The sequence below is a fragment of the Pinus tabuliformis genome, chromosome 4_1 (genome assembly GCF_031772625.1).
Source record: "Pinus tabuliformis cultivar Carrire ecotype Pingquan chromosome 4_1, CPIR1, whole genome shotgun sequence".
Taxonomy (NCBI): domain Eukaryota; kingdom Viridiplantae; phylum Streptophyta; class Pinopsida; order Pinales; family Pinaceae; genus Pinus; species Pinus tabuliformis.
Window position 1 is genome coordinate 599,537,794 of NC_142303.1, and position 11,521 is coordinate 599,549,314.

Consider the following 11,521-nt stretch of genomic DNA (forward strand, 5'->3'; position numbering starts at 1 on the left):
CGACTGCGCCTCAGTATGGATCCTCCGGATCCACCCCGTGGGGATCCGGATCTGCAAAGAGCCTTCTCCAACCTGGTTAAATCTCTTCCCCCGCAGCGACCTCGACCAGCAGCAACAAAGTTTGTAAAGAAACTCGATGTATTACAGGAAGTTCAACTGCCGCCTGCTACCCCACGCATGGCAGCCCTTTCTCTAGCAGAGAAAGGATTAATTGGACAGTTCACAGGGCTTTGGCCGTCGCCCAGAACAGTACAAAGATGGGTTGAAAGGAACTGGTCGGACAAGATTCAGGGCAAAATAGCTATCAGATTCTGTGGCAGAGGATATTTTACATTTCATTTTGAGACAAAGGAGGACAAAGATCTAATATTCAGGAACGAACCATATTTTATGGACTCCAGGGGCCTCTACCTCAATAAATGGACTCTGGATTTCGACCCAGAACTTGATATCCCGAATGCTGTTCCAGTTTGGGTCCGACTACCTCATCTTCCTCTTCACTGCTGGGGGGATGAATTAGTCAAAGCTATAGGAAATGCGGTGGGAAAATACATAGATCACAGTGAACCCAAGGACAACATGCAGGCATGCACATGGATATGTGTTGAAGTCGACCTAGGCCGAGGACTGCCGGAGGCGATCAAGCTGAAAGTGGATGATTGGAGCCATATCCAACAACTGGATTACGAGCAGATACCATTTAAATGCAATGTATGTCACGAATACGGACATTTTGCAAATAGATGCACAAAAATTGTGAATGTAGACAATGATGAGCAAGAAGGCCACTGGGAACCTGTTAAAAAGAAAAAATCATCACCTCCCCCCAAACCACCTACGGATACTGATGCCCCTGGAACCTCCAATCAGCAACCTTCTTCCCCTCCCTCTCTGATACCCGATCCACCTATCCCTCCCTCTTCCAATCCCTTCTCGATCCTTTCCGAGGCTGAATCGGGGCCTGACATCCCCTCCATTGAACCCCCGCCCCATCAATCTACTCCTCCCTCCATGCAGCCCCCTCCTGAACCTCCTGCTTCGAGAATTACCAGAAGCTCTTCAAAGGACCATGGAGCGCCCAGTGATGTTCCAAAAAAGCCAGGCCCTGGAAGAAAATCAGCTAAACAACAAAGGGATGAAAGTGCACAAAAAGATATAGCATTGGGCACTCAAACGCCAATAGAGTCCTTTATACTTGGGCACCTGGAAAAAGAGAACAGTAATAAAGGACATGAGAGGCGAGCACCTCTCCACATATCAGGTATCTCATGATGAAAATACTATCATGGAATAGTAGGGGATTAGGGCACCCCTCCAAGTTAGTTGCCCTCAAGGATCTGATCCACAGTGAGTACCCTGAAATCATGCTTATACAAGAAACAAAGCAAGATCAATGTGAAATGAATAGAGTCATTAGTCAGCAAAAACATTTTTGTGGAAGCATAAGTGAGGCAAGAGGAGCCTCAGGCGGTATAGCAACATTATGGGATAGCAACAAATGGATGTGCAGCTCTACTAATGTTCATCAAAACTGGATTCGAACCGCACTGGACAGCAGAACCGGAGGCCAATCAGTGACAGTGTATAATGTGTATGCTCCAAATCAGTATAGAGAAAAAGAGATATGCTGGGACACTCTGAAAGCAAACATAGATCTGGACCAGAATACCAATCTCATTGTAGCAGGAGACTTCAATCTAGTGCTGCATGCTAATGAAAAAAGAGGAGGTAATTTCACTCCTGACCCTTCCAGAAGTCGATTAGAGACTATAATTCAGGATCATGATCTAGTTGATGTCAGACCCAAAAATCGTAGGTATACCTGGAGTAACAGAAGAATTGGAGCCAGCAACATCATGGAATGGCTGGATAGATTCCTCATTAGCATAACATACCTCTCCACTTTCTCAACAGGCTACTCAAATATCCTCAATGTGTCGGCCTCTGACCACTATCCGATAACTCTAACTCTCCAAAGCCACTGCCCGCTAGGGCCCATACCCTTCAAATATAGCTCAATATGGAACCGGATACCAGCTGCAAAAGAAGTGGTGCAAGCGACATGGCTCCATCATGTAGAGGGGTCTCCAAGTTATATCTGGGAGACAAAGCTTAAACGAGTTAGGCAGACTTTAAAGAGCTGGGCAAGGAGAAATTATCAAGAGCCCAAACTAAATAAACAGAAAATCAAACAAGAGTTAGAGGAGATACAACAGAGCATCGAAAGGCAGGGGCTATCTCAGCAGAATAAAGATCAGGAAGGTAAATTATATTCACAGCTGAGTCAAATCCTTAGGGACGAAGAAATAAAGTGGAGATTGAAATCAAGGCAACTTTGGTTGCAGGAAGGGGATAAAAACACAGCTTATTTTCATAAGCAAGCCACTGTGCGAAAACTTAGAAACACAGTGAGCACAATAACAGACAATGAGGGAAACCGATATAGTACTCAGGATTCTATAAAGGAAGCAGCCACCAGGCATTTTTGTCAACTTCTGACTGAAGAAAAAGGTTCAAAAGATTACTCAGATATGCTCCAGTATTTGCCGAAAGGGGTCACTCAAGAAATGAACAATAATCTTACGAAAGAAGTGGAAGAAGAGGAAATTAAAGCAACTATTTGGAGTTTGCATCCGGATAAGGCACCGAGACCGGATGGATTCTCCATCAGCTTCTATAGGGAATACTGGTCAATAATAAAAAAAGATCTCTTAAAGATGATTCGATGGGTGATGAGAAAAGGTAAAATGGGGGGATTCACCAACTCCACTTACCTTGCTTTAATACCAAAAGAAAATCGCCCTTCCTCCTTCTCGAGATTCCGGCCAATCTCATTATGCAACTCAGCTTACAAAATAATTTCGAAAATATTGGCAACCAGACTTAAACCTCTCCTTCCCTCCTTGATCTCTGAAAATCAAGGGGGTTTTCTCCCCAACAGGCACATTACTGATTCTATACTCCTTGTTCAAGAGGCCATCCACTCAAGCTTAACCAGGAAGGAAAGAGGATTTGTTCTAAAGCTGGATCTTGCAAATGCCTTCGATAGGGTAAGGCACTCCTATCTGTATGCTGTTCTTCACAAAATTGGGTTCGATTCTTCCTTCATCACTATGATTGCAGCATGTATAACTGGACCTTGGATCTCCCCCTTAATAAATGGGAGACCATGTGCAGCCTTCCAATCATCCCGTGGTCTCAGACAAGGTTGCCCGCTTTCTCCCTATCTGTTCATCCTTATGGCTGAATCATTCAGTCAAGCCTTGGACTATAACAGGAGAGTAGGATTAATCACTGGCATCAAGATCGAACATGGAGCAAAGAACATCAACCATTCTCAGTTTGCAGATGACACTCTGCTGATAGGAGGAGCATCCACTACAATAGCAAGGCGATTTAAAAAGCTCTTGGACCAATTCATGGATTACTCAGGAGGGAAAGTCAACCAGATAAAAAGTTGCATCTACGGATGGAATACTGCAAATCATACCATCCACAGCATAGCAAGTATATTTGGAGTTCCTTGCAGTCTAATATGGAATCACTTCTCCTATTTAGGAATGCCAGTAAGTTTGGGGCCCTTGAAAGCGGACACCTGGAATGAGATACTGGATAAAATAAAGAGGAAAGTGCAGCAATGGGGCACAATGTGGTTGAACCCAGCAGGAAGGCTAATTCTTCTAAAATCAGGTATTGCATCTCTCCCCATTTACCGTTTTTCTTTATATCATGCTCCAACTGCTTTCCATCAGAAAATGGAAAAAGTATTCAGGCACTTTCTTTGGCAAGGAGGGAAAATGGACAAAAGCAAATTCAATCTAGTAAGCTGGAAGAACATAATCCAATCTCAGGAGAAAGGAGGATTGGGCATCAGGTCCCCAAAGCTTCTCAATTTGGCCCTCGGAGAAAAAATTGTATGGAGACTGATCACAGGGCCTACAGTGTGGTGGAAGAAGGTTTTGGAGGTTAAATACCTAAACTGTACAAGGCAACAACTTCTGGAGTCTAATATTCCTAACAGAGATTGTACAAAAATCTGGCATCTTTGTAAGAAGGCAATTCCATTCATGTGTCAAAATATCTCTAAGGTTCCAGGCGGGGGAAACAATATCAATTTCTCTATAGACAAAATCCTTGGGCAACAGCCTATCGGTTCCAAAGCAGAGGCAATCCCAATCATAAACTGGCTCAATGATAAAGGACTCTTCCACCTGTCCCAAATATCAAAATGGGATACCCATACTCATGCCTGGATAGGCTGGAACTTTCTGGACCCACCCAATGTGTTGGATAACAGTCTCATCGCCCTAAAAGCGCTCCTCCACAGCAAAGCTCTGGTTCAAGAAGGTGCACTGGATGGGTATCGATGGGATCCATCTGGAACACAATACACAGTTAAAGCGGGACATCAATATCTTTGTGACAGCACCTATCAACAGGAACCCTGGAACCAATGGAAAATAGTATGGAGAGCTGAGGCACCCCCCAAGATTAAGTTCTTCATTTGGCTTCTTCTGAAAGGGAAAACATTAACAGCGGAAAACCTTAGAAAGAGAGGTATAATGGGCCCATCCAGGTGCCCAAACTGCTGCAGATCAGAGGAAACAATGCAGCACTTATTTATTGATTGCTCGGTTGCCGGAGAATGCTGGAAGGAAATGGCCTCAATTGGAGAATCACCATGGGAACCCCAGAACACAATTGCAGAAACGATCTATAAATGGAGGAAGAACTGCCCTTGGAAGGAGAAAAGAAGCCAACTGGCTCAAAGAGTATGGAACACCATACCACTCACACTTCTATGGCGCATTTGGCTAGCGCGAAATGGCAAGGTATTCCAAGAAAAAGGATTCAGCACCAGGAAAATCTGCCATAAGGCCAAAATGTTGGCTCTCGAATCAATAACAAATCACACCAATGGCCAAATTAACGCAACAAGCTACAGTACAGAGGAGAGAACTTTTCTCAGTAACGTTCTGGAGAATATATCCAGTGCTCAGGAAACCAACAGGAGGGGGACAAAGGTGAAGGAAGCAAACAGTGCATGGAAACTGAGATTGAAGGAAGAGGAACTTTCTAACTGGATGAGTAACTGTAATAGATTCTGCCTATTCTTTGATGGTGCATCAAAGTCGAATCCGGGTTTGGCAGGTGCAGGGGGCCTTATTTGTAACGCAAACAGAGACTGCATCCTTCAATATGAATGGGGGCTAGGGGAGAACTCCAACAATAGAGCCGAAGGACTAGCCCTGTTTCAGGGACTCACCCAATTAATTAAACTTGGGATAAATAAGGCAGCAGTGTTCGGGGATTCCTCAATAATCATTCGACTTATGGCACACCGGCAGAGCACTCCAAACATACTCCTCCAGCAGATAAATCAGCGAAACCAAATCCTTCATGAAACAATGGAAGAGGTAAGTTATCACCACATCCTTCGCAGTTTGAACAAGGAAGCGGATAAGCATGCCAACAGTGCATGCGAAAGGCCCATTGGCAGTCTGTGCTGTAACTCCAGTGTGACATTCCAACCATTACCATGACCGTTTCATATCAAGTCAACAGCACGCGGTTCCCAGCTGACAGAACTAGTGGGATTGATCAGGTAATCCGTGCCGGCGATAGAATAGGACATGTGGGTAGGATTTTGCCCAGATATGCAATCAGGAACTCGTCTAAAAACGCGAGATGGCACAGGCTCTCAGGCGAGGATCGTCCTTTCAGATCGAACCTCCATGCTATGCAAGATTTGCACCTGACCGCTCTGCGGATCAGCAATAATCCCAAGACACCCAATTCGACACCTTCCCGCCTTCGAAGCAAGCAGTCCGATTCTATATATACAACAGAGAATAGAGCTCATCAACGCATTAAGCAAAGTGGTCTGGGTGAGCATTGGCACAGCAGTATTTGGCATAGTGCTCCATCCATCAAGCCTGCTCGAATCACAGTAGCTGCCTTGCTCAGCTACAATCGTGCTTCAAAGACTCGAGTTTCAGTGGCTGATATATCAAACAGGAAGTCGCCTGAGACAAGTATGAATCGATCAGAAGATTGTCTCCATTGTGCAGACCTTCAAGCAGAATTTGAGGAGTTAAGAGCACAACAACGCATCATGGAGGACCAGGTCAAGAGTTTGGAGACAAGAATGGAGGACCAGTATAGGATTCTTAATGAGAAATACAGGGTAGAAATTAATCTTTTTCTGCACAGAGTGTCCTCTCTCTATGAACAGTTCAGAAACTTGGCAAATCGCTGTAGTCATGCAGAAGAGTCGATTGAAATCCTACAGTACATGATGGATAAAAAGAACAAGGCTGCCCCCAGCTCCTCCAGCGCAAAACAGGTGGATCCAGACCCAAATCCGGAAGAGTCCACGGCTAGGCAGATCAATCATATTGAAATAGATTAATTATGATGTGTAGTTGTAAATTTTGGTCTTTGCAATATGTTAGGATTTATAGTAGTTTAGGAAGTTTCAGAGGCAGAACTACTAGAACAAGGATCAAGGAAGGGAACCTTTTTGTAATTCCTCTGATCCATGATATCCAGAAAGTATTGTATGTATGGAGAACTGACTCCTTTTTTCAGCTCATAATATAGCAACCGATATTTGTCTAAAAAAATAAAAAAAAAATAAAACATTACATTATATTTAGCAAAACAATATTATGATTAGAAATTTGAACTATTTAAATTAGAAGTATGTAACATTAATATTAAAAATATAATATATTAGTTTATCTAAATAAAAATATAAAATTAAAATAGTCTTGTTTTATTTTTCATATTCTCATTTATCTATAAAGTTTTGAATTATTTAAATGAAATAATATATTCCATTAAAAAAATAAAAATGAAAATTATTTAATAAAAAGTATACAAGATTAATATATATATATTTTTTCTCTGTAAAAGCTAATTCTATTAAAAGGAAGGCAAAAAATATTTACAATGTGGCTGTAGCCTTAGCATAGAGCAACTAAGTCTCTTCTGGAAAACATAACTACCCCAGATTTGGGGAAACCAGTTTGGAATTTCAGAAAACCATATTAAAGACTGGGAGAACAACAACAAAACCAGAATGAAGACATGAGAATTCACCATTCTGAAATAGTTGAAAGACCAGATAGAACTAGATACAAAACCACATAAACCAGGACCTGACCATTCAGCATGAGAACTCTGAGGTGGCTTTTGGGAGGCCACGTGTCGTCACATTGGGAAATCCTGGTCTGGAGCCTCCTCGACAACTGGACATTCGTTTCCATACCAAACCACGCCTTCTGTCGCCGCATCACCGTCTGCCCTGCCAGCTGGAGGACCAGTCGCCAGAGGTAAGTCGCTTGAGCAGCCAGCAATGGCATCAGGAGCGTTGCCACCTGGGATCCCCGTAATCGGAGGAGTGCCGCTCGAGCTACCCATGAAGGCAGACGAAGTGGTGGCTCCCTGAGCACTGCCACCTGGGCGCCGGGTGTAGCCTCCAAAATCACCATCAACATTCAGGTTGACACGGCAGGCAACTCCGCCTTCATCCATCGGAGGCTGCTTAGGGCCCAAACAGAATTCCATTCTGCGAATGTTCTGAGTTTGGTCTGTAGAGAAGCGCGCAGGAGCACTAAGCTGGCTTTCTTCTTCAGAAAAGATAATGGTGACATTAGCCGATATAATGGGCCAGTTCAGGTTGCTCTGGAACCTGAAATGGTTCGAGTGGAAAGCAGAGTGAGGGTAGTGATGTCTAGGCGGACTGGGAGGGAGAGAGCTGGTCTGAGAAGGAGGTGGAGAAGCAGGAGGTGGAGGCGGAGCCTCATTGCGCGCAGCCTGAGAGCGAGAGCTGCCCCCACGGTCCCCTCCTTTGCGACTCCGCATACGATGCCGAACCATCTCGCTGCGCCGGGTGAGAGGCTTTGGAGAATTGAGGGCTTGGGAAGAAATCTGAGAATGAGCAGAGGGTGCCGGGGAATGGCTCAAAGGGTAGAATTGGGAATGGGAATAATGGAATTCATTGCCGAAGGCCAGACAACAGAGCAGGCAACAACGTTTTCCTACAACAGTTCTATTGCAGGGGATTTCTGCTTGGAGCAGGCAAACACTGCAGGACGGAGGGCGAGCAAAGGGGTTAATAGGCGCCATAATGAATTGATCTGTTTGCATTTCTCGGCCAGAGCGAGAATTTATGAATTTCTGCATGCTGGCCTGCTCTCGCTTGAGGTGAGTATGCAGGTGCCAAGGCCGAGCCTGGGATGGTGCGTTGGCCACCAGCTGGCTGGGCCAAGCGCCGTCATTCCATCTCCCTTGCATTAATGCACAGTTAATTCACCCGCATCCGGGTTATACAAGATTAATATTAAAGATATAAATATTATTTTATTTAAATAAAAAAATTAAAATAACATTATTTTATTTTTTAACCCATAGGGCGCAGAATAGATGGTGACAGGGTGTTTTGTTAAGGCAATTTGTGGTGTAAAGGTCATTGTTTTAAAACTCTGTGGGGAAAAATTTGGGCGTGCTTTGGGCTCATGTAGCCTGGGCTAGGTGCGATCCTCGAGTGATTTTGATAGCTTAGATGCACCTGGATCATGACTACTGAAGCTACAAGTTAGGTGTGTCAGTCATCTCAGGACTCACATAACCTAGCCCAAAACAAAAACATTATTTTAATTTTTATATTCTCACTTATCTATAGGAATCTCAGAACAAATGAGGATACCAATAATAAATAATAAAAGCTAGAGAGATTGTGCTTGCACTTATGCTAGGTGATCGAGTGGCTTTGTTTATGGTTTTGATTCCTTTGCTACGGGTTTTGTCTCTATAGTTAGTTCTTCTATCGATGCTTGGGCATAGAGAGTGAATATGTACCTATTCTATGTTGGATGGGATGTTTCAATTGCTTCAAAACGTGTGTGTATGAAATCGAATAACATCTCTTTCTTATTTTCTACCTTTTCATCTAAACATTAAACAATATATTAAATTAAAGTAGTTTTAAAATTTTTTGAATCTCATTGGAAAATGTCAGCTCACATATAATAAAATTCTTTAACCTCTAAAGTTTGTTTTCTCTAAAGTTTGTATAAAGAGAAAGAGAAACTATTTGTAATTATGCTAATATATGTATATATTTTTGAATTGAAAGAGAGCCTCCAGATTGAACGATAGTGATGTGTTCAATTATTTCCCTCCCTTTTAGTCCTCACTATCCAATGTTAAACTTGCTCAAGGATCAATGACAAAGCAAAATTCATCGTGGCATCATAGGGATTGTGTAACACACCTCCCTATTCCGTCATATACATGTTTTTTTTTCAAACAAAAATCCCTTACTATTTTTTCATTAATTAAACATAAGCTTGTATAACTTCATAGATGAAATCACCTTGATATCTAGAAGGTAACCTTCCAAAACGAAACAATATAGATAGTTTGTGACAAGATCTTAACTACTTCATGAGAGTAAGAAACCATCACATGTACTTCATGAAAATATAAAGTTGAAAGGCTTCCTTACACCCAACCACAATAATACTCTCTTATATGCACATTCATGACAATAATCAGATACCAAGCACTATAAAGCCCAATTATATGTGAATATTAAGAATACATATCATTCCTTCCGAGAAGAAGAGTATTGGTCTCTAATGATTTTAGGATAGAGGAAAAATGTTGTTGCCTCTAGTGCAAGAAATCCAATAAACTTAGTGTGGAAGCTAACCGTGCTTAGCAACAAGATTTGAAATGGTGGATCCTTGTCAAGTTTGGTGAGTCTTCAACAAACAATAACTAAAAATATAGAATAATAGTAGTAGGATGATTGGTCCATATGTCTATATCCAAAGTTGACTCATGTTATGGTTTGATCAAATGAACATTGGTTGTACCAACCAGGTAACACTTTACCCATTCACACCCTTCCACTCAAGCACAGTGCAAGGGAGAAAGAATGACAGTTATTACAACAATGTGTTTCTTCCAACATGTATGCACATACAGGAATTCAAAAGAAAGTGATATGAAATTCTAGCAATGATTTGTCTCTTCTAAATGTTCTAGTTATGCATAATTATAATGAAGAAAGTGTGTCACCTGTGGGAAGTGACTACTTGTTCCTACTCATTTCGTCCTAACATGAATTTAGTAAATAGAGATGCCAAAATCCTAGGCATGCAAATCGATCTACATAAGTATTATTAATGTTTAGAACGTATATTCTATATAAACCAGTTCCTTTCAAGCTTAATTGCATTCAAGGGGATGCCACACTCTGGCATCAATTTGTCCACTCAGTTCGAGTTGCAACACAGTTTCTTATCCTATTTGCTCAATCATTTCTGCAATGCAAGGTAGTGCCAACTCTAGGCATCATCAGAGATGGATATTAATGCTTAATTACACAAGTAGATACTGAGTCCTTCAAATCAAATTGGAGGTAAATAAAACATGTTACGAGTTTGGATTGGGTGTACCAGTCACAATGAAATGCCAAATGCACCTCAATAAACAACGCAAACTTTGAAATGGGAATTGATACTGTTACCCGTTTCGTAGAGATAGCAAAAAATTGACCCGATTTTGAAAAGGGGCGACGCAAAACACACATATTTTTTTAGAGCATAGTTTTTGGCACTTTATATAAATGATACGATTACCCGTTTCGTAGGGGTAGTAAAAATGTGATCCGATTTTGAAAAGTGGTGATGCAGAATACACTTCTTTTTTTTGGGAGCATATTTTTGACACTTTAAATTTTCTTATGTATCAAATATAAATATTTGTTTTTAAATGTTAGTGATTTTCATGCTGATTTTGAAACATGTTGATGCAGCATACCTTTTTTTAGAGGACTTAAATTTCACACTTTAAAATTTATTATGTCCAATTTTTTTTTTTTTTTTTTTTTTTTTTTGATTACTTAACGAATTTTCAAGTTGTTTTATTTTTATTTTTGTAAATGTTGATTATTAAAAAAAAAATATAAAAATATATATAAAAAAGACAAAAAAAAATGTTTTAAAATTTTTTTATCTCATAAACCATAAAAGAATTTGGAAAAAGAGAAAACAAAATTTAAAAAATATATATATATAAAATTAACAAAAACTAGAGAACAAAAAAAGAAAAAAAAGAAAAGAAAGAAAAACAAACTAGATTTAAAAAAAATAAGAAAATTAACCCAAAAAAAACTAGTAAAATTAATATTAAAAACATTTAAAAAAACAAAAATAAACTCAAATATATATATATATATATATATATATATATATATATATATATATTAATGAAAATTTAAAAAATATTTATGTCTTTTCAAATTAAAGAAAAAAAAATTAAAAAACATTTAAAGTTTATAAAGAAAATTGTATTTTTGATTTAAAAATAAAAATAAAAAAAAAATTATTAAGCTTACATTTTTTATTCAAAAACAAAAAAAAAAAAAAATTAAAAAATTTTAAAATTTTTTTCTATTTAAAAACAAAACAATTTAAAATTAAAAATTAAATTTATTTATTTATTT

At 40.0% G+C, this 11,521-nt stretch overlaps 1 protein-coding gene across 1 annotated transcript; it reads left to right on the top strand.

The window, feature by feature from the left end:
• The first annotated feature begins 1,400 nt into the window (after positions 1–1,400).
• On the top strand, positions 1,401–6,412 carry LOC149177414 (uncharacterized). Its single transcript, XM_089421740.1, has 2 exons — positions 1,401–5,417; positions 5,519–6,412. Exons 1-2 carry the CDS (start codon positions 1,401–1,403, stop codon positions 6,410–6,412), a joined length of 4,911 nt encoding a protein of 1,636 aa, XP_089277866.1.
• Positions 6,413–11,521: the final 5,109 nt, after the last annotated feature.